The sequence below is a fragment of the Xenopus laevis genome, chromosome 9_10L, assembly GCF_017654675.1.
Source record: "Xenopus laevis strain J_2021 chromosome 9_10L, Xenopus_laevis_v10.1, whole genome shotgun sequence".
NCBI classification, from domain to species: domain Eukaryota; kingdom Metazoa; phylum Chordata; class Amphibia; order Anura; family Pipidae; genus Xenopus; species Xenopus laevis.
In genome coordinates this window covers 133,517,714-133,543,720 of record NC_054387.1, presented here as the reverse complement: position 1 = coordinate 133,543,720, position 26,007 = coordinate 133,517,714, and the positions used below count along the sequence as shown (strand labels likewise).

Below are 26,007 nucleotides of genomic sequence, written 5' to 3'. Positions count from 1 at the left end.
ATATAATATTGGGGTTCATATGACAGTATCAGGGACAGGCTCAGCAAGTGTCAGGTTTGTATATAATATTGGGGTTCATATGACAGTATCAGGGACAGGCTCAGCTAGTGCCAGGTTTTTATATAATATTGGGGTTCATATGACAGTATAAGGGACAGGCTCAGCCAGTGCCAGGTTTTTATATAATATTGGGGTTCATATGACAGTATAAGGGACAGGCTCAGCCAGTGCCATATTTGAGAATTCAGATAAAGTAGAGAGCATAGAGGCTGTGTTAACTGTGTCAGCGCCAGGAGAAGAGCCGAGGAGCTCCATCTACCGAAGTGGCAGAGGAATAGCGAGTCCCCTTTACCTCTGGCTACACTCTTTCTTTCTCCCATCCTCTATTCATTTGCTCCTTTGTCTCCTCCTCTGCCTCTCCCCCCTCTCCTTCCCCTGCTGTGAGACACAGAGAGAGCGAGCGCAGCACAGACCATCATCCCTGCATCTCTTCCTCTGTCTCTCTCCCTCCTCCTCCTCCTCCTCCTCACACCTGTTCCTTCCCCTTCTCTCTGCCTCTCTGGCACTGCCCGACATAGTCCTGCTGGCCTCGGACTCCCCGAGGTGAGAGGTAAGACCTGAAGGGGTTAACTGACCAATGGGAAGGTGAAACAGCCAGCAAGGGGTTATAGGAATGGTTTGGGGAAATGCAACTGTCAGAAAGAGCAAATGTTAAATGACCCTCAGCAAACAGTGCCAGAGACAAGACCCCAAAGTGTAATGGTGCAAGGCTGCGCAAGTGATGCTGCATGATGCAGTTTTCCTGCAAGTTCACAGACTAATGCTCCCGCCGCATGGATGTGGCACCGACCTGTAGTGCTGGGCAAGAAGGGGTGAAGAGTGCGGCACTGGGGCTGCTGGACTTCTGATGGGGGTCTCCTGGCAAGAGAAATGGTTAAGGAATAAGCTTTTGTGATGCCCTGCTCTGTGGCACCCGCATGGGATAACACAATGTGAGAGAGAAGCTCAGGATTCTAGTTGGCCACTATGTAGGGCAGGGGGCAGTGATTTGCATGAAACTGATACTTTGAGCTTTTTACTATCTGTGTCCCTGGGCACCTGCTGCCCTCTCTCCTGTAACTTCAGCCCCATAACCTCTTCCTTTTGTTAATCTGTCAACCCCATTCTCTACCTTCTATGTGAGAGGTACTTCTCTCCAATTTCATTCAGCTGTTCCCACTATTCCCTGCCAAATTATGTTCCTGCCTTCTGCCCCTGCTCCTTAATATCCTGTTACCCCTCTCTCTGTGTCATTCTTACCTCCTACCCCATCTCTAATTCTCTTGTTACCCCTCTCTCTGTGTCATTCTTTCCTTCTACCCCATCCCTAATTCTCTTTATACCCCTCTCTCTGTGTCATTCATCCCTCTTACCCCATCCCTAATTCTCTTTATACCCCTCTCTCTGTGTCATTCTTCCCTCCTACCCCATCCCTAATTCTCTTTATACCCCTCTCTCTGTGTCATTCATCCCTCTTACCCCATCCCTAATTCTCTTTATACCCCTCTCTCTGTGTCATTCATCCCTCTTACCCCATCCCTAATTCTCTTTATACCCCTCTCTCTGTGTCATTCTTCCCTCCTACCCCATCTCTAATTCTCTTTATACCCCTCTCTCTGTGCCATTCTTCCCTCCTACCCCATCCCTAATTCTCTTTATACCCCTCTCTCTGTGTCATTCATCCCTCTTACCCCATCCCTAATTCTCTTTATACCCCTCTCTCTGTGTCATTCTTCCCTCCTACCCCATCCCTAATTCTCTTTATACCCCTCTCTCTGGGTCATTCTTCCCTCCTACCCCATCCCTAATTCTCTTTATACCCCTCTCTCTGGGTCATTCTTCCCTCCTACCCCATCCCTAATTCTCTTTATACCCCTCTCTCTGGGTCATTCTTCCCTCCTACCCCATCCCTAATTCTCTTTATACCCCTCTCTCTGGGTCATTCTTCCCTCCTACCCCATCCCTAATTCTCTTTATACCCCCCTCTCTCTGGGTCATTCTACCGTTTTAACCCATCCCTAATTCTCTTGCTACCCCTCTCTCTGTGTCATTCTTTCCTTCTACCCCATCCCTAATTCTCTTTATACCCCTCTCTCTGGGTCATTCTACCCTTTTAACCCATCCCTAATTCTCTTTATACCCCTCTCTCTGTGTCATTCTACCCTTTTAACCCATCTCTAATTCTCTTGTTACCCCTCTCTCTGTGTCATTCTTCCCTCCTACCCCATCCCTAATTCTCTTTATACCCCTCTTTCTGTGTCATTCTTCCCTCCTACCCCATCCCTAATTCTCTTTATACCCCTCTCTCTGTGTCATTCTTCCCTCTTACCCCATCCCTAATTCTCTTTATACCCCTCTCTCTGTGTCATTGTTTCCTCTTTCCCCTTTCCTAAGTCTCTTTTTACCTATCATCATTGTTTCCTCCTATCATATCCCTAATTCTCTTGTTACCCCCCTCTCATTGTTTCCTCCTACCCCTTCCCTAATTCTCTCTCTTTCTGCCATTGTTTCCTCCTTCGCTAATTCTCATGTTACCCCAAGCTCTATGATTGTTTCTTCTTGCTCATATCTCTAGTTGGCCTGTTGATAACTGTTTTACCCCTTATTCCCTCACCGTAGTACCACATTATTAGACTGGCCCCCTGCCCAATGTTACATTGAATTCTATTGCCTTCTTTCCCCCTTATACCTGTTGCTGCCCTGGGAGACCACAGCTAAATCCCCCATCTTGTTCTAATGGCACATTCTGTCCAGCCCTCCTGCGCTCATTTACTGGTTTCCACATTATATTTGCTTTGCCTGACTATGCACTGCCTCCTTTTCCAATGTACTTCTCTTGGGGGTGACTTCAGGAACAGTGATTTGTATCTGAACATTTAGGCTGTTGTCCACTTTTTATCTGCACCTGATACATCATTATCTGCCCAACTGCTTACCATCATTATCTGCCCCTCTGCTTAGGATTACTGATGACGGTCCGTCGAGGAGACAAGCTTCCTATCAGCATCCAGGAGCACATGGCCATCAACGTGTGCCCAGGACCCATCAGACCCATCCAACAGATCTCAGATTACTTTCCCAGATATACACCTTGGCCAGAACGCACACCGTCCCCCACTGGGAACCCCCACAACCTCTCACCTCTGGTTATACCACCTGGTGGTGCACAAACAACAGATGACTCTGCAGATGTGGACAACTATGACTCTGATGATAGCAGTAGGTACCTTTGTGTGTAGCTGTATGTCTCAGATGGAGCATGTATGGTTAGATGCACGTGGAATAGTAAGCACACAGCAATTATTCACAGCCTGGGGCTGTCACAGAACATAGAGCACCATCTGCCCATCCACAATGGAACTCTGCTGGACACGGGCCATACAGTAAGGGGCACCAGGACTTGGAGAACAGATTTAGGCTCATGCTGGTCAATGATATCTCCCGTCCTAATATTCAATCTCTCAATTCAGTGTATGTAGGTTTCTTCCATATTTCTGTTTGACCATCTTTCCTTGAAGCTTCTCCAGCATGTTTTATCTTTGCCCTCCCCCATATTCTCTCATTTCCCCTCACTGTCTCTCCTCCTCTCTCTCGGGCTCTGGGGATGTGTCTCCTAATCAGACATATTGTTTGTAATTGTGGAGTTGTGCAGGGAGTGACGAGTTTCCGTGCGTGACTTCCCCTGGCAGTGAGACTTCTTACAATGGGAGGACAATTAGTAGAAGATATATATTATGAAACACATTTGCCTGTTTATCTGTATGAGTATTACTCACAGTTACTCACTATTGATCACTGCTGTGTGACCTGAGCAAGAGAGCGAAGCTTGTTCTGCACAATGAACTGTCAGAGCAAACAAATAAATAGTATGGCTGGGTAGTATTATTCATCTCTTCCCTGCAATGCAGAATTGGGTTTTCTATGCAGTCTCAGGGTACCTCCTGGATGCACCAAATTCTAACCATTAATTAAGCCATTAATCTTTATTTGAGCATGACCACAGCACAGCCCTAAGTAAAAGATCAGAAACCAGCTCAGTATTCTGACATTACTTAGAGCAGAAACACCACTTGGCGCAAGATGATTATTGGCCATTTTTGAACACCACATCACTCAAAGGCTCTGCGTATGCCCTGGCTATAGATCGTCAAACTAGAGCAACCTGTCCCCTCTGAATAATCTCTTAGATCCTTTGTGACCACCTGTTTCTGAGATGCCCAAGATTTCCTAACCCCAGCATGCTCCCTACATCAGAGATGTCCAAACGATATCATAGATCCATCAAGTCAATAAATACACCTAACCCCAGCATGCTCCCTACATCAGAGATGTCCAAAAGATATAAAAGATCCATCAAGTCAATAAATACTCCTAACACCAGCCTGTTCCCTACATCAGAGATGTCCAAAAGATATCATAGATCCATCAAGTCAATAAATACTCCTAACCCCAGCATGCTCCCTACATCAGAGATGTCCAAACAATATCATAGATCCATCAAGTCAATAAATACTCCTAACCCCGGAATGTTCCCTATATCACTTCACCCAGGGGCCAAAAGCTCCCTCAACTTCTGCCAAAAACCTCCTCTTGCATGCCCAATAGCACATGCAACCCCAGCCTCATTCACTAATTCTTTTAATACTCCTCAGGCTTAGTAACACTGCCCCCCAAATAATATTAACCCAATTCCAAACCAGGCACAGAGTGGCTACACATATAAAGTGATGGTGTCAATGGGAGTCGCTTTGATGCTGCTGGGAGGATCATACAGCAAAGTCCTCTTCCCTGAGAAAGTCCTCTTAGCCCTGACCTAGTTTTCCAATGTACTGTACCCCTCCTGTTTCCCAAGCAACATATATGTCCAACGTATTGACTAATCAGCCAGATCATATATAGGTTTGGTCAACCAACAAATGATCCAATCCCCCTCGGCTATTAGGCAGCCAATTTAACTCGACTTCTGACTGATTCGTTGTCTCTCACTTGACACTGTCTAAATACATCTCAATATTCAGTGAAGGTCACTAGATATGGACCATCACTGAACTCTCTAAAATTTACCCTACTTTGACCCTAACTATGTCACTCATCATTTAATTCTCACTGTATTTGACTTCTCTCAATTTGGTTCTTACTGGACTCTCCAAATTTGATTTCACTGCATGTCACTCTCATCAGAATCTAATATTGTCTAAATGTGACTGTCACTGGGCTTCCTGAATGGGGCTGTCTGTATGTGACAGTCTGTAAATGTGACACTCAGTGGAAGTGACTCTCAGTGGAGGTGATGCTCATGAGATGTGACTTTTACACAAAGACCCTGTAAAGTGCCCACAATATTGATGCTGGCGAGGTCCCTGCTGTGCCTAAACACTGAGAGGGAAGGGGCTGCTGAATGCACACGAGCTGCCAGGCTTAATAATGAGGGGGGAGGAGAGGAACAGAAGGGAAATAAAATGAGTCAAAATAATGATGTCTGTATAAAAAACAAACAGAAAAATAAGGAGGTGCCAAATGAGAGTGAGCGGATATAGAGCAGGGCACAAACAGGCACAGCGGGAGGGTAAGAGAGATCCGTCTAATGCTGTACGTGTATGAACTGTCTGATAGATCCCAGGTAATGGAATGAGAGCAAATTACTATACACAGGAACACTGGCTGCGCTGGGGAAACGTGAGATGGGAAACATTCCACAGCATTAAATACATTGTATTCATTCTTCAGTCCCATGGGGCCCCTGTTACGAGGATCTGACTATGATAATATGAGAGCTCTCACCCTGCTGACACCTTCTGCTTGTCTGGCCAATTTGTCTGCCTGTATTGGATTCCCTGGGAGATGTCTGCTGAGTATGTTATTGCTTGTTCATTGTGGGCTTGTGCCCTGCCCTCCTACACTCATACATTATGGTGGTGCAACAGTAACATTATAGTAACTCATTCTGCTAAACTGCTTGTCTTAAATCCACAGCCTCTACCACTTCTCACTGCTTACCAGGGGGTTCTAAGTACCCCCTACATCAAATGATAAGGATATTAGAAGTCACTGAGGGGTTGTTCTGTGACCATATAAAGACACAAGGCTGCAGGCTGAGTTATACAGGGAACTCTGAGTATCACTCATGTATTATAAGGGATAATGTACCCCCTACTGTAAATGATAAGGATATTAGAAGTCACTGAGGGGTTGTTCTGTGACCATATAAAGGCACAAGGCTGCAGGCTGAGTTATACAGGGAACTCTGAGTATCACTCATGTATTATAAGGGATAATGTACCCCCTACTGTAAATGATAAGGATATTAGAAGTCACTGAGGGGTTGTTCTGTGACCATATAAAGGCACAAGGCTGCAGGCTGAGTTATACAGGGAACTCTGAGTATCACTCATGTATTATAAGGGATAATGTACCCCCTACTGTAAATGATAAGGATATTAGAAGTCACTGAGGGGTTGTTCTGTGACCATATAAAGGCAGAAGGCTGCAGGCTGAGTTATACAGGGAACTCTGAGTATCACTCATGTATTATAAGGGATAATGTACCCCTACTGTAAATGATAAGGATATTAGAAATCACTGAGGGGTTCTGTGACCATATAAAGGCACAAGGCTGCAGGCTGAGTTATACAGGGAACTCTGAGTATCACTCATGTATTATAAGGGATAATGTACCCCTACTGTAAATGATAAGGATATTAGAAGTCACTGGGGGTTGTTCTGTGACCATATAAAGACACAAGGCTGCAGGCTGAGTTATACAGGGAACTCTGAGTATCACTCATGTATTATAAGGGATAATGTACCCCCTACTGTAAATGATAAGGATATTAGAAGTCACTGAGGGGTTGTTCTGTGACCATATAAAGACACAAGGCTGCAGGCTGAGTTATACAGGGAACTCTGAGTATCACTCATGTATTATAAGGGATAATGTACCCCCTACTGTAAATAAGGATATTAAAATGACTGTTTATTTTTTGACTATACTGTATAAAGGCATAAGACTGAAGGTCAAGCTTTTACCTACCTGTATATTTGTTTATAGTTTAAACTTTGTTTTTATTAGCTTTGGCATTCATGTGACATAACATATGCGATATATATATATATATATATATATATGTTTTCCAATGAGTATCCGCACTCCAAAGCAGTTATCAATGGCGGGGTGCAGCCTCTCCTTATTGGCTCATTATAGCTGCAAAATAAAACCAGTTACCCAGTAGTAACCTACAGTATGTCATTTTGTTTTGGCTACTAGAAGTGACATCTAATTGGTTGGTATGAGTAACTGCACCAGCGTCTATGTCATTGATGTCATTGTAAATGATTAATTCAAGTTATATGTCCTCATAATGAGTCTGCAGTTCTTCTGGACTCCATATTGACCCAAATGGCTCCTCTGTGGGCCAATGATATTAGCAACTATGGAAAGGGCACAGGAAGGTACAGACACCCCCTGGCTCTCCCACTCAAGGGCCAATCACAATAAACAACAGCAGATTGGGACTGAGGGGTTTCTGGGATTCTCTGGGGAGTTGGAGATGCCACTAGGCTTTATCCCCAGGGCCCTGGGCTTGTGTGAAACTGTCAGGCAGTCACTGGGGAGAGACTGATCCCTGGCAGAGAGAGTGTTGCCCTTATCTTCAAATGAAAAGCAGTAATTAACTATCTCTGATTGGATACGGCGAGCGGCAGCCCCTTTGTGCTTCCAGGAATAGGAGATAAGGGAGTTTAGCTTATAACACACCACTCAGAATAATTCATTTAGCCTCCCCCCCCCTGTGTGGCCAAGGATCCAAAGCAGAAATATATACGGGAGAATATTTATTGATGGCGCATAATTAAAATGCACCACGTCATAAAAATATATCTCAGGGCGTCGGTATGGAAATATAAATATGTAAGAATGTGTCTCAAAGGCAAAGCAAACACTATTTATAATTCAGGAAAATCTCTTTATGGCTGTGAAATGAGCAATATTATATGTATCCAAATGAATCAAGTTGTAATTGATAAATATATGAATAAATCTGTTTTGTGAATGCAAACTTGCATCCAACTGGCTCATGCTGTATGTCTCCGACCAAGGCCACTGATGTTGTCTATCAGAGAACAACTGCATGAGTCACTCATACAATACATCAATACAAGTGGAGTTTACTGTTGATTTCCAATAGACAAAGACATGGCAGTATGTAAGAATGTGACAGTGTATGTATCTGAGTATGTACAGAAAGAACAAAGGGAATGTATTATTTATGTACAGGGTATGGCTTAGGCAAAGAAAAAGCCAGATTATTCAAGGACAATAAACAGAGGAGTATATACATGAATACATAGGTTACATGATTTCTCATTTAGGGGACATGTATTGTAATCCAGCCGCAAGCAGAGTCATGTAATTATATGTGTGGAGCTCCCCCTCCCTGTCACTCAGACCAAGAGCCCAGCAAGATGAATAGAGTCTGAATAAACGGGAACGAGACGGGAACAAAAGCACAACTGCAACATACCCTGACTTCCCGAAAGTCTGTCTCTCCTCCTTCCATTGTAGAGACGCCCGACGGGGAAAAGACAGGGGTCACTGGCCCGGGTGCCATATATAAGTGTGGGGGAGAAGACAGCGAGAAGAATGATTAATGCACCAAAAACAAACATTAAAGCAGCATTTACAGTAGCAGTGGGATAATATAGTGTGACTGTGTAACTGTGGGATAGCAGGTATAGTAGGGAGAGATGGTGCCTATAGTAACAGTGGATAATAGTCTCTGGGAAGGGAGTGTGACTGTGGGATAGCAGGTATAGTAGGGAGAGATGGTGTCTATAGTAACAGTGGATAATAGTCTCTGGGAAGGGAGTGTGACTGTGGGATAGCAGGTATAGTAGGGAGAGATGGTGTCTATAGTAACAGTGGATAATAGTCTCTGGGAAGGGAGTGTGACTGTGGGATAGCAGGTATAGTAGGGAGAGATGGTGTCTATAGTAACAGTGGGATAATAGTCTCTGGGAAGGGAGTGTGACTGTGGGATAGCAGGTATAGTAGGGAGAGATGGAGCCTATAGTAACAGTGGATAATAGTCTCTGGGAAGTGAGTGTGACTGTGGGATAGCAGGTATAGTAGGGAGAGATGGTGCCTATAGTAACAGTGGATAATAGTCTCTGGGAAGGGAGTGTGACTGTGGGATAGCAGGTATAGTAGGGAGAGATGGTGTCTATAGTAACAGTGGATAATAGTCTCTGGGAAGGGAGTGTGACTGTGGGATAGCAGGTATAGTAGGGAGAGATGGAGCCTATAGTAACAGTGGATAATAGTCTCTGGGAAGTGAGTGTGACTGTGGGATAGCAGGTATAGTAGGGAGAGATGGAGCCTATAGTAACAGTGGATAATAGTCTCTGGGAAGGGAGTGTGACTGTGAGATAGCAGGTATAGTAGGGAGAGATGGTGTCTATAGTAACAGTGGATAATAGTCTCTGGGAAGGGAGTGTGACTGTGGGATAGCAGGTATAGTAGGGAGAGATGGTGTCTATAGTAACAGTGGGATAATAGTCTCTGGGAAGGGAGTGTGACTGTGGGATAGCAGGTATAGTAGGGAGAGATGGTGCCTATAGTAACAGTGGATAATAGTCTCTGGGAAGGGAGTGTGACTGTGGATAGCAGGTATAGTAGGGAGAGATGGTGTCTATAGTAACAGTGGATAATAGTCTCTGGGAAGGGAGTGTGACTGTGGGATAGCAGGTATAGTAGGGAGAGATGGAGCCTATAGTAACAGTGGATAATAGTCTCTGGGAAGTGAGTGTGACTGTGGGATAGCAGGTATAGTAGGGAGAGATGGTGCCTATAGTAACAGTGGATAATAGTCTCTGGGAAGGGAGTGTGACTGTGGGATAGCAGGTATAGTAGGGAGAGATGGTGTCTATAGTAACAGTGGATAATAGTCTCTGGAAGGGAGTGTGACTGTGGGATAGCAGGTATAGTAGGGAGAGATGGAGCCTATAGTAACAGTGGATAATAGTCTCTGGGAAGTGAGTGTGACTGTGGGATAGCAGGTATAGTAGGGAGAGATGGAGCCTATAGTAACAGTGGATAATAGTCTCTGGGAAGGGAGTGTGACTGTGAGATAGCAGGTATAGTAGGGAGAGATGGTGTCTATAGTAACAGTGGATAATAGTCTCTGGGAAGGGAGTGTGACTGTGGGATAGCAGGTATAGTAGGGAGAGATGGTGTCTATAGTAACAGTGGGATAATAGTCTCTGGGAAGGGAGTGTGACTGTGGGATAGCAGGTATAGTAGGGAGAGATGGTGCCTATAGTAACAGTGGATAATAGTCTCTGGGAAGGGAGTGTGACTGTGGGATAGCAGGTATAGTAGGGAGAGATGGTGTCTATAGTAACAGTGGATAATAGTCTCTGGGAAGGGAGTGTGACTGTGGGATAGCAGGTATAGTAGGGAGAGATGTGCTATAGTAACAGTGGATAATAGTCTCTGGAAGGGAGTGTGACTGTGGATAGCAGGTATAGTAGGGAGAGATGTGCCTATAGTAACAGTGATAATAGTTCTGGGAGGGAGTGTGACTGTGGGATAGCGTATAGTAGGAGAGATGGTGTCTATAGTAACAGTGGATAATAGTCTTGGGAAGGGAGTGTGACTGTGGGATAGCAGGTATAGTAGGGAGAGATGGTGCTATAGTAACAGTGGATAATAGTCTCTGGAAGGAGTGTGACTGTGGATAGCAGGTATAGTAGGGAGAGATGTGCTATAGTAACAGTGGATATAGTCTCTGGGAAGAGTGTGACTGTGATAGCAGTTAGTAGGAGAGATGTGTCTTAGTACAGTGGATAATAGTTCTGGGAAGGGAGTGTGACTGGGGATAGCAGGTATAGTAGGAGAGATGTGCCTATAGTAACAGTGGATAATAGTCTCTGGAAGGGAGTGTGACTGTGGGATAGCAGGTATAGTAGGGAGAATGGTGCTATAGTAACAGTGGATAATAGTCTCTGGAAGGGAGTGTGACTGTGGATAGCAGGTATAGTAGGGAGAGATGGTGCTATAGTAACAGTGGATAATAGTCTCTGGAGGAGGTGACTGTGGATGCAGTATAGTAGGGAGAGATGGGCTATAGTAACAGTGGATAATAGTCTCTGGAAGGGAGTGTGACTGTGGATAGCAGGTATAGTAGGAGAGATGGTGCTATGTAAAGTGGATAATAGTCTCTGGAGGGAGTGACTGTGGGATACAGGTATAGTAGGAGAGATGGTGCTATAGTACAGTGGATAATAGTCTCTGGGAAGGAGTGTGACTGTGGATAGCAGGTATAGTAGGGAGAGATGGTCTATAGTAACAGTGGATAATAGTCTCTGGGAAGGGAGTGTGACTGTGGGATAGCAGGTATAGTGGAGGTGTGCTATAGTAACAGTGGATAATAGTCTCTGGGAAGGGAGTGTGACTGTGGGATAGCAGGTATAGTAGGGAGAGATGGTGCCTATAGTAACAGTGGATAATAGTCTCTGGGAAGGGAGTGTGACTGTGGATAGCAGGTTATAGTAGGGAGAGATGGTGTCTATAGTAACAGTGGATAATAGTCTCTGGGAAGGGAGTGTGACTGTGGGATAGCAGGTATAGTAGGGAGAGATGGTGTCTATAGTAACAGTGGATAATAGTCTCTGGGAAGGGAGTGTGACTGTGGGATAGCAGGTATAGTAGGGAGAGATGGTGCTATAGTAACAGTGGATAATAGTCTCTGGGAAGGGAGTGTGACTGTGGGATAGCAGGTATAGTAGGGAGAGATGGTGTCTATAGTAACAGTGGATAATAGTCTCTGGGAAGGGAGTGTGACTGTGGGATAGCAGGTATAGTAGGGAGAGATGGTGCTATAGTAACAGTGGATAATAGTCTCTGGGAAGGGAGTGTGACTGTGGGATAGCAGGTATAGTAGGGAGAGATGGTGCTATAGTAACAGTGGATAATAGTCTCTGGGAAGGGAGTGTGACTGTGGGATAGCAGGTATAGTAGGGAGAGATGGTGTCTATAGTAACAGTGGATAATAGTCTCTGGGAAGGGAGTGTGACTGTGGGATAGCAGGTATAGTAGGGAGAGATGGTGTCTATAGTAACAGTGGATATAGTCTCTGGGAAGGGAGTGTGACTGTGGGATAGCAGGTATAGTAGGGAGAGATGGTCCTATAGTAACAGTGGATAATAGTCTCTGGGAAGGGAGTGTGACTGTGGGATAGCAGGTATAGTAGGGAGAGATGGTGCCTATAGTAACAGTGGGATAATAGTCTCTGGGAAGGGAGTGTGACTGTGGGATAGCAGGTATAGTAGGGAGAGATGGTGTCTATAGTAACAGTGGATAATAGTCTCTGGGAAGGGAGTGTGACTGTGGGATAGCAGGTATAGTAGGGAGAAATGGTGCCTATAGTAACAATGGGGATAATAGTAGAGAGATAGTAGTAGTGAGATAATTGTTGTTGCCAGCTTACAAAGCTTGTTGTTAGTTGTCAGGACAGTAGGGGGTGGCTGAGATGAGTGTAGCTAAAGAGCTAAAGATTGTCAGTTGTAGTTTATATAAAATACTATGTCAGTATAGACCCTACATGTGACCTGACCTCATTGGTTCAGTAGAATTGGGCAGTGGGAGGGCACAGAGGAGTTGCTGAGACCTGTGTGCCAGTTGTTTAGATCATTAAGAGGAATGAAGTAAGTAGTAACTACATTTAGTGGTGTGGTTTCCCTTTCATGTGGGAAATGCTTCTGTGTCACATGAAGTCAATATTAAAGGGGAGAAGTTACTGGAAACTAATTGTGACAATTCCCTGGAGGGAAAGAGCCGCGGTGCTGCTTGAACTTCCCCCAGAATATTGATTTATACACAGGTAAATGTAATAGGCCTTCAGTTTGAGAAATCCTGAATGGCCACACGGGTGCTGTAGATATAACTACGACTCAAATGATGACCATTTGGGGTGCTATTGCTATCACTATATTTCTACTGATGGGTGCTGTTAATATAAATAATTCAGCCACTTGGGGTGTTGTTGGCAAACCTGTGTTTACAATGAAGACCATTTGGGGTGCAGTTGACATAACTGTGTCTATACCGATGGCCACTAGGGGTGCTGTTGATATGACCGTGTCTTTAAAGGAGACATATAGGATCAATGAAAAACCCTAATTGTGTAGCCCCTTTATTGGAGCTCCCTATAGATGTTCTCTGGTCCCTGTCTGTGTTTCACATGAGGGGTGGGCGTGTCCCTGCCAGAAGCACAGTAGGAGGGGGACAGCCAATCACAGCCCTGCAGTCACACAAGCACAGACAGGCTTCAGTTCCCTATCAGGTCCTGCTAGCTGCTGATTGGTTCCTGTCCTACAGTGCAGTGAGCTGAGTGCACAGCCTGGGAATTCAGGGAGCAGCAAGTGGAAGAGAAGGGAGGGATTATTAGGGTTTTTGCAGAAATATTCAATAAATCAGCCTGAAACACTACTTTTTTAAGCACAATTCTTCTATATCTAAATGAGTATAATGCACTGGTACATTCTTATTTTTTACACAAAATGTCTGCTTTAATGATGACCATTTGGGGTGCTGCTGGTATAATTGTCTCACTAGTGATTGGCACTTGGTATAACTGTGTCAGTCCCATAATACTGAGCTGTATTTAATAATAATAATAATAATGACAGTGTATAGTAAGACAAGGCCTGTGCCTGATAAGGGCAATGAGAAGGCATTTGTTTAGTTCACATTTCCTCGGGGGCCTGAAGATGTCAGAATGTGTCACATAATGAGGCTACAGAGGTGGGACCCCCGGGGGTGTCGGAGACACAGAAAGTGCAGGGGAAATAGTGAGGGGAGGCAAGAGAAGTGTAATGTGACTGTGACCCTGACGTGCCAATAGCTCTGACATCAGATAATCAGCCTGAGGGAGATACAGAAAAAAAGCAGCATATTTTGCCCATACAAATACCATACGCACATGTAATGTTTACTTTCCCTTTATCTTGCTCTAAACATGCAGTACAACATATGTACATAGGCTCATTTGTATTTACAGTATTACTATTCACACATGCTGCCATACTGCTTCTCTCTTCATAGAACCTATAGATACTAATAGGGGGCTGTATGAGCCAATGGGCTTTAAACTCCCTCCCTGCAACACATAACAGGGCTAGAGACATGTGACTGATCAGAAATCACCCGGGAGTGTGAATAAACTGGATAAATCTACCTCTCAGGTGTGAGTGTGTAGTTCTGCAACATCACTCTAGAGAGCGGGGCTGTGTGTCCTGGTGGGGGTCAAATAAAATATGAAAGAGATAATTTGGGTCCTAAAAAGGGTTTTTGTGTTTCAGCGGCGCTGGGAACTCTGGAATTTGATTTGTTGTACGAGCCAGAACAATGTGTCCTGCAGTGCTGCATCCTGAGAGCCAAGGTAGGTGATCTTTGTACCCCCTATTTGTGACTAACTCTCCTGGGGGAAAGGAGGTCTCGCCATCAGCACAGGAGGGGTCCCTATACTGTAAGAGCAAGATGGAGGGTTCTGCTGGAACTAAAGAGCCTCCCATTGGCACTGATCAAACAGCCCTTGGGGGCACATTCTGCACTTGGCCAGGAATAAGTGGAATCCCTCTCATCCCTATAATCCCTGATAGATCTGCAGCTCTCACAACATAATCCCACGGCAGGTATTGCCCATAAATCTCCCCTCTCATATACAATATCCCCTAATCTTGTTAGTGGCACAGAACTGAGGCTGGGGGCCAATGCCAGAGAGGAGGAATAATGTGCCGGAGTCACACACTGAGACTGAGCAGCCGCCCGGGGGTTTATCTTATTCCTTCCTGGCTCACAATTAACCCCATTGTTTAACCCACTGCAGCCAGGCTGAACTTACACTCACTTTGTTCTGCACCCGGGGGGGGGGGGTCTCACTATACCTGGATTCAGCCCAATGTGGAGAATGAGGATGACTAAATGGAGAGAAGCGTCTATTAAATCTCTTTCTATCTCCCTCTCTCTCTCTTCCTTTCTCTCCCTCTCTCTTTCTTTCTCTCCCTCTTTCTCTCTCCCCTTCTCTCCCCCTCTATCTCTCCCTCTCTTTCTCTTCCTCTCCCTATCTCCCTCTCTCGCCCTCTCTTTCTCTCCCTATCTCTCTCTCCCCCTCTCTCTTTATCTCCCTTTCTCTCCCTCTCTCGCCTTCTCTTTCTCTCCCTATCTCTCTCCCTCCCTTTTTCTCCCTCTCTTTCTCTCCCTCTCTTTCTCTCCCTTTCTCTCTCTCTCTCTCTCTCTCTCCCTCTCTCTCTTTCTCAGGGCCTCAAGCCGATGGATTTCAATGGTTTGGCAGATCCGTATGTGAAGATTCATCTGCTCCCTGGAGCTTGCAAGGTGATAATGGCCTATATGTATATATATAAGCTCTCTGCCACCCTTCTCTAATGGGCACACACTGAGCAGCACCCACTATGGAGCACTAACACACACACCGGTTGCACTAGACTGCTGTGCAACAGTTACCTGAGCTTAAACGGAGCTGTAGCCAATCAGAGCCCAGTTTATAGAGTGTGGACTCATTGCTCACAGTGCAAATGTCATTACTAATTGCCAACCAGAACGTGTTGCTATTCATACAGGGTATAAGCCCTGCACCTATTGTTCTGGGGTATCCAGGACAAGCCCCCCACCTGTTCCCATTATCTGTGCCTTGTTATCTCTGAGCCAGACGAGTTCTGTGAACCAGTGTTAATGTCGTTTATTGTTCCTCTGCTTTAATTACCGCTCCTTATGCCTCAATCGTGTTCTCCTTTATTGCACTGGGGGCTTGTTCCTCCTCTCCCACTACAGCAATGTATCAGTCCCCATATAGTAGTCCCTGTTATACCCCACAACCTGCTGTCTGTCTCTTTCTCTCTAATTACCTGGTGCTCTTCCCATGTCTGACTCTGCAGTCTCTGCAGCAAGCGACACCCACCAGCTCCCCTTTCTTTTCATCCTCCACTCATTAGATTTCATATCTGCCTAGTGGAAAATAAAGTGGCAGCAAATAATGGGAGATGTTGATGGGAGCTGTCAGACTGTGTCTACAAGAAGGACTTATTACCTTCATTTACTGGATTTTTGGGGGACAGTTCACCCTCAGATCAGTTGTCAGATTCCTTTTTATAAGATGCCTGTACTATTTCTGGGCACGGCCTAGTGTCAGGGATATTCATCTTTGAATTAAAATGATGTGTGTTAGTCTCAGCACCTTTGCATCTCTGGCCTTTTATATCCAATCCTACAGTTGACATGAATGAAGGCACCCAGCATCCCTTTTTTGGGGTGATGATACAAAGTCATCTTGAACTATCTACAGAGTTGCACCCACACACAAATACACCTAAAATAGTTTCCCCTTCATCTATGTTGTCAGCAGGGTGAGGTGCCTGTGATACTCCTTGTATGTAGGACAATTATTAGGAAAATTATGATTGGGACCCAGAACATGTGCCACGGGTAATTAGCCAGCTAAAGATTTACTAATTATGACTGGCAGAGTCCTATCCTACAGCCTCATCAGACCTGTACCAGAAGAACGACCCACAGACTCAATAGTTGATCCCATTGGGTGGCCTGCTCCATGACTTGCCCCAGGAGTGCTTTTGCTTAAAGGGATACTGTCATGGGAAAACATGTCTTTTTCAAATCACATCAGTTAATAGAGCTGCTCCAGCAGAATTCTGCACTGAAATCTGTTTCTCAAAAGCACAAACATATTTTTTATTATTTCATTTTGAAATCTGACATGGGGCTAGACATATTGTCAGTTTCCCAGCTGCCCCCAGTCATATGATTTGTGCTCTGATAGACTTCAGTCTCTCTTTACTGCTGTACTGCAAGTTGGAGTGATATCACCCCCCACCCCAGCAGCCTAACAACAAAACAATGGAAAGGTAACCAGATAGCAGCTCCCTAACACAAGATAACAGCTGCCTGGTAGATCTAAGAACAACACTCAATAGTAAAATCCAGGTCCCACTGAGACACATTCAGTTACATTGAGTAGGAGAAACAACAGCCTGCCAGAAAGCATTTCCATCCTAAAGTGCTGGCTCTTTCTGAAATCACATGACCAGGCAAAATGACCTGAGATGCACCTACACACCAATATTACAACTAAATACACTTGCTGGTTCAGGGATGAAATTTTATATTGTAGAGTGAATTATTTGCAGTGTAATTTAGAAAGAAAAACTACATAATGACAGAATCCCTTTATGCCTTTGCTGAGAGTTTCCATGAGACACTCAGTGAGAGGATTCATTTGTCATTTGTCGGTCCCATCCCAAGATCATTCTAGACTCTCTTCCTTCCAGGCCAACAAGCTAAAGACTCGAACGGTGAGGAACAGCCTGAACCCCACATGGAACGAGAGTCTGACATATTGTGGGATTACCCAAGAGGACATGGGAAAGAAGATTCTCAGGTGTGTGAACCCCTAGATCCACCAATTGTTAACTTTTCACTGTAAAGATCCTAAAGGTGATTGGCTGAGCCCCAAATATGTCACAGTCAGAGCAAAAGACATGAGCTTCTATAGTGGTAGTAGGTCAAAGTTTGGACCCATGGCTCTCCACTGGTTATTGGAGACGTGAGGATTTAGCCAAATATTACCTTTAGCCCTACTGCAACTCCGTCTTGCCTTGGTATCACCAGTTTGACCTACTGACACAATCTTGACCTACTGAGTCACTTTTAAACGACTGTCTCCATATCATTCATGTTATCCTACTAATACCATCTTGCCCAGCTTCTGACATCTGTAGGATGCAGGATATGATTAAATACAGTAGGAGCTAAAGGGATAAGTGATGTTAAATATAATAATATCTGGCCAGAAGGGATTGACCCCAGAGAAAGGGACCAGTTAATGGATGAGCCCTGCCAATCTGTATCCCAGATATGATCCAGCTAAATCCCTGGCTACACTGTAGTGACCATATTGTCTGGCCATGTGGGTGAAAACCTCTCTGATTGTTGTTCCCCTTACAGGATCTCTGTGTGCGACGAGGATAAACTGAGCCACAATGAGTTCATCGGAGAGACACGGGTTCCACTGAGACGGTTAAAGCCAGGAGAGAGGAAACACTTTAATCTGTGTCTGGAAAGGCAAATCCCTGTGAGTATCTGCACCATCAAATACCACTGATATTCACATAATAATGCAGGGATTATTTGATATATACAGATACATCAGAATTACTCAAAGGATTGGGATGGGGGGGCGGGGGATTTAATGCAGAAGTTGTGGATCAGCACTGAGAAAGGTGAGAGCTTCTCCAGGGGGAGATCAGCACTAACAGGAGGGACATTTCCAGCAGGCAGTTAGGGATCAGCACTAATAGGAGAGACAGTTCCGTCAGGGAGTTAAGGATCAGCACTAATAGGAGAGACAGTTCCGTCAGGGAGTTAAGGATCAGCACTAATAGGAGGGACAGTTCCGGCAGGGAGTTAGGGATCAGCACTAATAGGAGGGACAGTTCCGGCAGGGAGTTAGGGATCAGCACTAATAGGAGGGACAGTTCCGGCAGGGAGTTAGGGATCAGCACTAATAGGAGGGACAGTTCCGGCAGGGAGTTAGGGATCAGCACTAATAGGAGGGACAGTTCCGGCAGGCAGTTAGGGATCAGCACTAATAGGAGGGACAGTTCCGGCAGGGAGTTAGGGATCAGCACTAATAGGAGGGACAGTTCCGGCAGGCAGTTAGGGATCAGCACTAATAGGAGGGACAGTTCCGGCAGGGAGTTAGGGATCAGCACTAATAGGAGGGACAGTTCCGCGAGGGAGTTAGGGATCACCACTAATAGGAGGGACAGTTCCGGCAGGGAGTTAGGGATCAGCACTAATAGGAGGGACAGTTCCGCAAGGGAGTTAGGGATCACCACTAATAGGAGGGACAGTTCCGGCAGGCAGTTAGAGATCAACTCTAACAGCAGGGTCAGAACTGGCAAAGAGCAATGGATTAGCACTAACTAACTAACTAGCCTGTCAGGCAATTATAGGTTAGAAGTACTCAGGGGAGGGAAAGTTCCAGCAGGCAGTTAGAGGTTGGAACTAACAGGAAGGACAGTTCCAGCAGGAAGTGGGGATCAGCACTAATAGGAGGGACAGTTCCAGCAGGTAGTTAGAAAATTAGAACTAACAGAAGGGACAGTTCAGGATGGTAGTTAGGGATCAGCACTAACAGGAGGGACAGTTCTGACAGGTAGTTAGGGACTAGAACTAACAGGAGGGACAGTCCAGGCAGACAGGTAGAGATAAGAACTAACTGAATGGACAATTCCTAAATGAAGTGGGGATCAGCACTGAGAGGAGGGACAGTTCAGGAAGATAGTTAGGGATTAGAACTAACCTGTACAGAAAACTATAAATAACTAAAGGCAACAGCAATTACCTGCTATTTAGTTTTTCCATACCCACTCACAAATGTCTAATCTTCTTTCAATGTCTCCCTCTGTCTCTGCTGATATGATGTCTCTCAGCTGGCCTCACCCTCCTCCATGACAGCAGCTCTCCGTGGTATATCCTGTTATCTAAAAGAGGTGAGAAGGATCCTTAGGGATCATAGTTACATTTTTGTCTGTTTGATAGGTTAGTCCTTTTGGGGTGAAACCAAGGCCCATTTTCCTGAACCCCACTAAAACCTGCCCTTGAGTAAGTGAGTAAGTGAATAGAATCGGCTAAACCCGCACCCTCCACTTTGCAAGGTACATGGCTCCAGGACTGTGCTTCGTTCTCTTGAGATGCTTTCTTCTCTCCTATGGTCTGCCATGGTGTGCGCCTCAAATACAATTTAATGATCTCCCATTCCATTTGTCTCTGTGGATCAGGGGAAGCATGTAGAAGAATTAATTTACCAGTTTATCATATTCAGGCCACTAACACCTGCCTGACAATAGGAAAGAGAACAGCCATAGGGAGTACAGCGCTCTAGTGGTGGAACTAGGTATTACCGGGCCCCAGAGAAAATTCATTTTAGAACTCAAACATATCCAGAGATTGTCCTGTTTTACCAATATATATTGAAATTGCTCATTATTTAGGGACTCATGGGGCCCCCTATACCTCCTGGGCCCCCTGCAGCCGCGGAGCCTGCTTCCTCTGTAGTAAAGGGAGGGGGCTCTAGTGCAAATTAACCCAACTGTCATGTTAAGTACATTTAACTACATTTTACTGACATGTTCTGGCGCACAGCATGGGCGGTCACATAAGAAAATATTGTACATTTTAGAGAAAAAATATAATTTTCTTAAAGCAGAACAAGACTACATGATATATTTACATACACATTCATTGATATTACTAGATCTCATCGCTCTCTTCTTCTTAATATTTATCCATATACATTTCCAACTTTTTTAATCTTCTGACTATGTGGCCCCAGAGGCAGGGCCCATAACTGTCATCTCTCTATAATCTAATATCTAATAATACCCTAATGAGCTCTGCTTTGTCTCATGAGCTGCCACTGGCTGACTGTATCGCCTGCTCTTTCCTCCTCGGCTCATTAGCCTCTTTCTCTCTGTCTCGCTTTCCCCTTCATTTGTGGCACCTACATGGTACAGTCCCACCTCCCCCCAGTCCCTGTGATGTGACATTTCTCTGGATTTTCCTATTTTTATTCCCTGCGCTTGCTTACCTCCTGCGGGGGCTGCAATGAGAGACTGGGAGAGGGGGCAGGGATAGGGGGGATTATGGAGAAATTGAATTCATTCAACCTGCTCCCGGCTATTGCCATTTCCTTGCAACAGGCACAACTCAAAATGTCTTTATTTTACACTCCCAGCATTCTATAATAATCCCAATTCTTCTCTGCACTCCCAGCATCCTATACTGATCCAAACTCCTCTCTTCACTCCCAGCATCCTATAATAATCCCAATTCTTATCTGCACTCCCAGCATCCTATACTGATCCCAACTCCTCTTTTCACTCCCAGCATCCTATGCTGATCATAATTCTTCTCTGCACTCCCAGCATCCTATTTGATTTCTTCTCTGCACTCCCAGCATCCTGTACTAATCCCAATTCTTCTCTGCACTCCCAGTATCCTGTACTGATCCCAATTCTTCTCTGCACTCCCAGTATTCTGTACTGATCCCAATTCTTCTCTGCATTCCTTACATCCTATACTAATCCCAATTCTTCTTTGCACTCCCAGTATCCTGCACTAATCCCAATTTTTCTCTGCACTCCCAGCATCCTATACTAATCCCAAAGCCTATCTGCACTCCCAGCATTCTGTGCTGATCACAGTTCCTCTCTGCACCCCCAACATCATGTACTAATCCCAAATCTTCTCTGCACTCCCAGCATCCTGTATTTATCCCAGTTCATTTCTGAACTCCCAGCATCATGTACTAATCCCAATTCTCCTCTGCACTCCCAGCATCCTATTTTAATCCCAATTCTTCTCTGTACTCCCAGCATCCTGTATTAATCAAAATTCTTCTCTGCACTCCCAGTATCCTATACTAAACCCAATTCTTCTCTGCACTCTCAGCATCCTATTTTAATCCAAATTCGTCGTCTTTACTCCCAGCATCCTGTATTAACTAATGCTCTTTGTCCCTAGTTGGAGCGGTGCCAGGAGTGGGAGCTGGAGGAGAGGGGTCGCATCTTTCTTGCACTCACATACAACACTGAGCGTGGAGGACTAGTGGTGGGAATAATGCGCTGTGCTCATCTTGCTGCAATGGATGTAAATGGATTCTCAGACCCTTACGTGAAAACGTGAGTGATATGGAGATATTTAGGGTCCTGGAGCTGTTCCCCTGCTAGTCATTTGGTGCCTGGCTGGTACATGGGATGGGAGTGGCACACAGAGTGACAAATAGGTCATTACTATAGCCACACACACAATGACAAGGCTGGAGTGAGTAGGCCATCAGTGCATTGGAATGTGCAGCATTTCCAGTAGGAACCTTCTTCTGAGTAGCAATTATGTTAGGGTTCTACATGAAAGAATCTAGAGGGATCCCACCCCTCTAACCATTGGCTGGAATATAAATGGGAATCCTACTGACCAATCACTGATTACTTTTCTCCAGCGAATCTCTTGGATTCCCGGTATCTGGGGATGTACTTTTGGTTAGCACTTTTCCAAGAGGTGTTATTTGGGTCATAGCAACAAAATAACACTTCACTGGTTTTTAGTATGCTTTTAGGTGTTTATTATCTTGCCCTTCAGTGTCAGAAGTTCCGCATCACCAACCTCACCCTCCCCTCCTCTTAATCACATGTACACAATGTGCTAAATGTGGAGGAGATGTGTTAATTCATTCTTTTGTGGTACAGGGCTGTTTATAGTCACTTGCTGGAAAGGCTTTAGAAGTGATATGAAACACAGGGTAATAGATTGATATAGATGTTATCCTCCTGGAAATCAACAATATGAATCACAATACTTACTACACACACACAGGGGGGCACTCGGTGCAACATGGCACTGTGTTTCATGTGGTTTTAGGCACTCAGATTTATAGTTAAATGAGAAAGGGAGCTGGATATAAGTAATGGAGAGAGTAGGGCAAGATGGATATGGTAGGCCAAGATAAAGACAGTAGGCCAAGATAGAGGTAGTAGTGCAAGATAATCACAGCAGGGCAAGATGGATACGGTAGGCCAGATAAAGACAGTAGGCCAAGATAGAGGTAGTAGTGCAAGATAATCACAGTAGGGCAAGATGGAAACAGAAGGACAAGATGGGGAAAGTAGACCAAGATGAAGGTGATACAGCTATATAATCACAATAGGGCCAGATGGAAACAGAAGGACAAGATGGAGAAAGTACACCAAGATAAAGGTGGTAGAGCTATATAATCACAGTAGGGCAATATGGAAACAGAAGGACAAGATGGAAAAAAATAGACCAAGATAAAGGTGGTAGAGCTATATAATCACAGTAGGGCAATATGGAAACAGAAGGACAAGATGGAGAAAGTAGACCAAGATGAAGGTGGTAGAGCTATATAATCACAGTTGGGCAAGATGGAAGCAGAAGGACAAGATGGAGAAAGTAGACCAAGATGAAGGTGGTAGAGCTAGATAATAACAATAGGGCAAGATGGAAACAGAAGGACAAGATGGAGAAAGTAGACCAAGATGAAGGTGGTAGAGCTAGATAATAACAATAGGGCAAGATGGAAACAGAAGGACAAGATGGAGACAGTAAGTCAAGATGACGGTGGTAGCACAAAAAAATCACAGTAGGGCAAGATGGAAACAGAAGGACAAGATGGAGTCATTGTAGGCCACGATAGAAATAGCAGGCCAAGGTAAAGATAATAGGCCAAAATAAAGAAACTAGGGCAAGAAGGATACAGTAGGCCAATATCAAGGTGTTATAGCTAGATAATAACAGTAGGGCAAGATAGACACAGAAGGACAAGATGGGAGACAGTAGGACAAGATGGAGACAGTAGGACAAGATGGAGACAGTAAGACAAGATGTAGCCAGTAATCCAAAATAAAGATAGTAGGGCAAGATGGATATGGTAGAGATAGATAATCACAACAGTAGAGCAAGATTGAAACAGAAGATAAATTAAATTAGACATGTGAATAGAAACAGCAGCACATTATTATAAAGACTGTGACCCATCAGTCTGTGTTTATATGAATGTAATCGTAGCCATTGAAAAGCCATTTGCCACTTACATGCAACATGAAAGCACACATGTAGATAAATCAACGTGTTTCGTGTCTGCTCGGCAGTCTTCTGTCCCTCAGGGAGATCTGACCTATTTGTATCTCGTGCAGAGGGGACAATATCATGAAGTCCATCCTGGATCCCTGGGGAAAGCAGTACAGGAAAGCAGATGTGCACAGAAATAAACAAACAGCAGAGCTGCTGATGGGGGTCTCCAGAGATTGGTTTCCTGTAGGGGTGGGGTGGAAAAGCAAGGGGTCATAGTTGTATCTGAGCAACTGCCAACAGCCCTCATCCCTGTCCTTTTTGTAATGGGTAAACTGTAGAATCATCCTAGGAAACCCTATACTGTAAATTAAGATATCCGGGGATGTGGATGTATCAGCTGACCATCAGTGTTTAAGTCAAGTTTGGTTCCAGGCCTGGCTATGTATCTAATGGCTGACCTTATGCTTTGCAGATATCTAAAGCCAGATGTTGAGAAGAAATCAAAGCACAAGACAGTAGTCAAGAAGAAGACTCTGAACCCAGAGTTTAATGAGGTAAGAGAATAGGGATGCACCAAATCCGGGATTCGGTTCGGGATTTGGCAAGGATTCAGCCTTTTTAAGCAGGTTTCGGATTCAGCCGAATCGTTCTGCCTGGCCCGAACCGAATCCTAATTTGCATATGCAAATTAGGGACTGGGGAGGGAAATTGTGTGACTTTTTGTCAGAAAACAAGGAAGTAAAAAAATGTTTTCCCCTTCCCACCCCTAACTTCCATATGCAAATTAGGGTTCGGATTCGGTTCGGCCGAATCTTTTGTGAAGGATTCGGGGGTTCGGCCAAATCCAAAATAGGATTGATAGGATAGGATTCAGTGCATCCATATAAGAGAATAAGGAAGCAGTGGAGGGGTCCATTAGGGAAATATCTGACAAATATGGGTTATGGAGAAGAACAAAGGAATCAGCAGTGTGTTGGTGATAGGGTGGGGAGATATTTTGTATATTATTATATTTTGTATATTACTGTATCCCAGAGAATAAAGGCAATATGGCGGTCATTGCTACAGGGGCGGGAATAAAGAATGCGCCTTTGTCATTGGTTAGGAGTTCTTCTATAACATCAGCCAACTGGAGCTGCAGAAGAGGAGTCTGGAAGTCACGGTGTGGGACTACGACCTTGGGAAATCCAACGACTTTATAGGTGAATTTCTTGGTTTGCTTGGTTAGCCTTTACTCACCTGTTCAGATCAAATCAGACAATAGTAGGGGTCCCTGTTACTGAGCGGGGACTTAAAATATATAGCATGACACATTAGGGACACATTTCTGCAAGGGCCCCAAAGTTAAAGGCACCATGGACTGGACCAATCACATTAATTGAATAGGATACCCCAGCAGCCATGTGAAGGTGCAGATTTGGCATGGCTCCCCCATTTACATAGACTGCCCCCAGGTGCATTTGTGTTAAATATCCAGGATAACAGGTTCCTGGCCCTGTAGAGAGAGCGGTGCAATCACACGTCTAATCTCCAGAGTCGGCAGAACCTGAGCACTGACCCAACATGACTAGAAAGTGGCACCTGTGCCCGTGGCTGCCAGCTGAGCCGTTGGGGGAGGGACTTGTAGAATATATCATGAGAGTAAATTGCATTTCTACAGCCTGTGTCACTGAATTATCACTAACCGTCTCACCCTTCCCTGTCTCTTGCCCCACAGGGGGTGTGACCTTTGGGATGAGCTCCAAGGGCGAGTGTTTAAAGCACTGGACGGACTGTCTCTCTTCTCCCAATAAAAGAACTGAACACTGGCACACGCTAACCAATGAGCTTCCAGGATCCACTTATGCCGACTGAGCAAGCCTCCAACGGATTGGAGAAAAGAGCTAAGGAACAACCAATAAGAAACAGGAAGGGGCAGAGGTGACCCACACTCACCCACATCACCAAAAACATATCCAGAATTTGGGATCATCACCTCGTCCTGGTGCCAGAGACCCAATATGGCTATTTAATCCTCCTTTCTCCTTCCATACACGACACCCACATGCATCTCTACTCCTGATCCCTGGAGGCCATTTTGTATTTTTACATGGACATCTCAGGCGACACAACTCATCTTGTCTCCACATTATCCCTCTCTCTCTATCCTCTGGGATCCTCGCTGCTTAACAAGCCTATTATGGGTAATCTGGGCTTACTATTAACTGTACAGCCATGTCATATGTCCTGCTGGCTTGATGTCTGTAACTGGAGTACAAGTCCCAGCGTCCCTCCTGGGAGTTGTAGCC

At 44.9% G+C, this 26,007-nt stretch overlaps 1 protein-coding gene across 2 annotated transcripts; it reads left to right on the top strand.

The window, feature by feature from the left end:
- Positions 1 to 388: 388 nt before the first annotated feature.
- Positions 389 to 25,680, top strand: doc2a.L (double C2 domain alpha homeolog L). 2 transcript variants are annotated; one of them, XM_041576600.1, is made up of 11 exons: positions 389 to 603; positions 3,001 to 3,258; positions 14,398 to 14,477; positions 15,356 to 15,430; positions 17,398 to 17,507; positions 18,074 to 18,200; positions 19,564 to 19,623; positions 21,656 to 21,813; positions 24,192 to 24,273; positions 24,825 to 24,921; positions 25,437 to 25,680. In XM_041576600.1, the coding sequence occupies exons 2-11, from the start codon at positions 3,009 to 3,011 to the stop codon at positions 25,571 to 25,573; spliced, it is 1,176 nt and encodes a 391-aa protein (XP_041432534.1). In that variant the 5' UTR covers positions 389 to 603; positions 3,001 to 3,008; the 3' UTR covers positions 25,574 to 25,680. The 2 variants fall into 2 exon arrangements, with proteins under 2 accessions (XP_041432534.1, XP_018095570.1); XM_018240081.2 differs by having other exon boundaries at positions 392 to 610.
- The last annotated feature ends 327 nt before the right edge of the window (positions 25,681 to 26,007 follow it).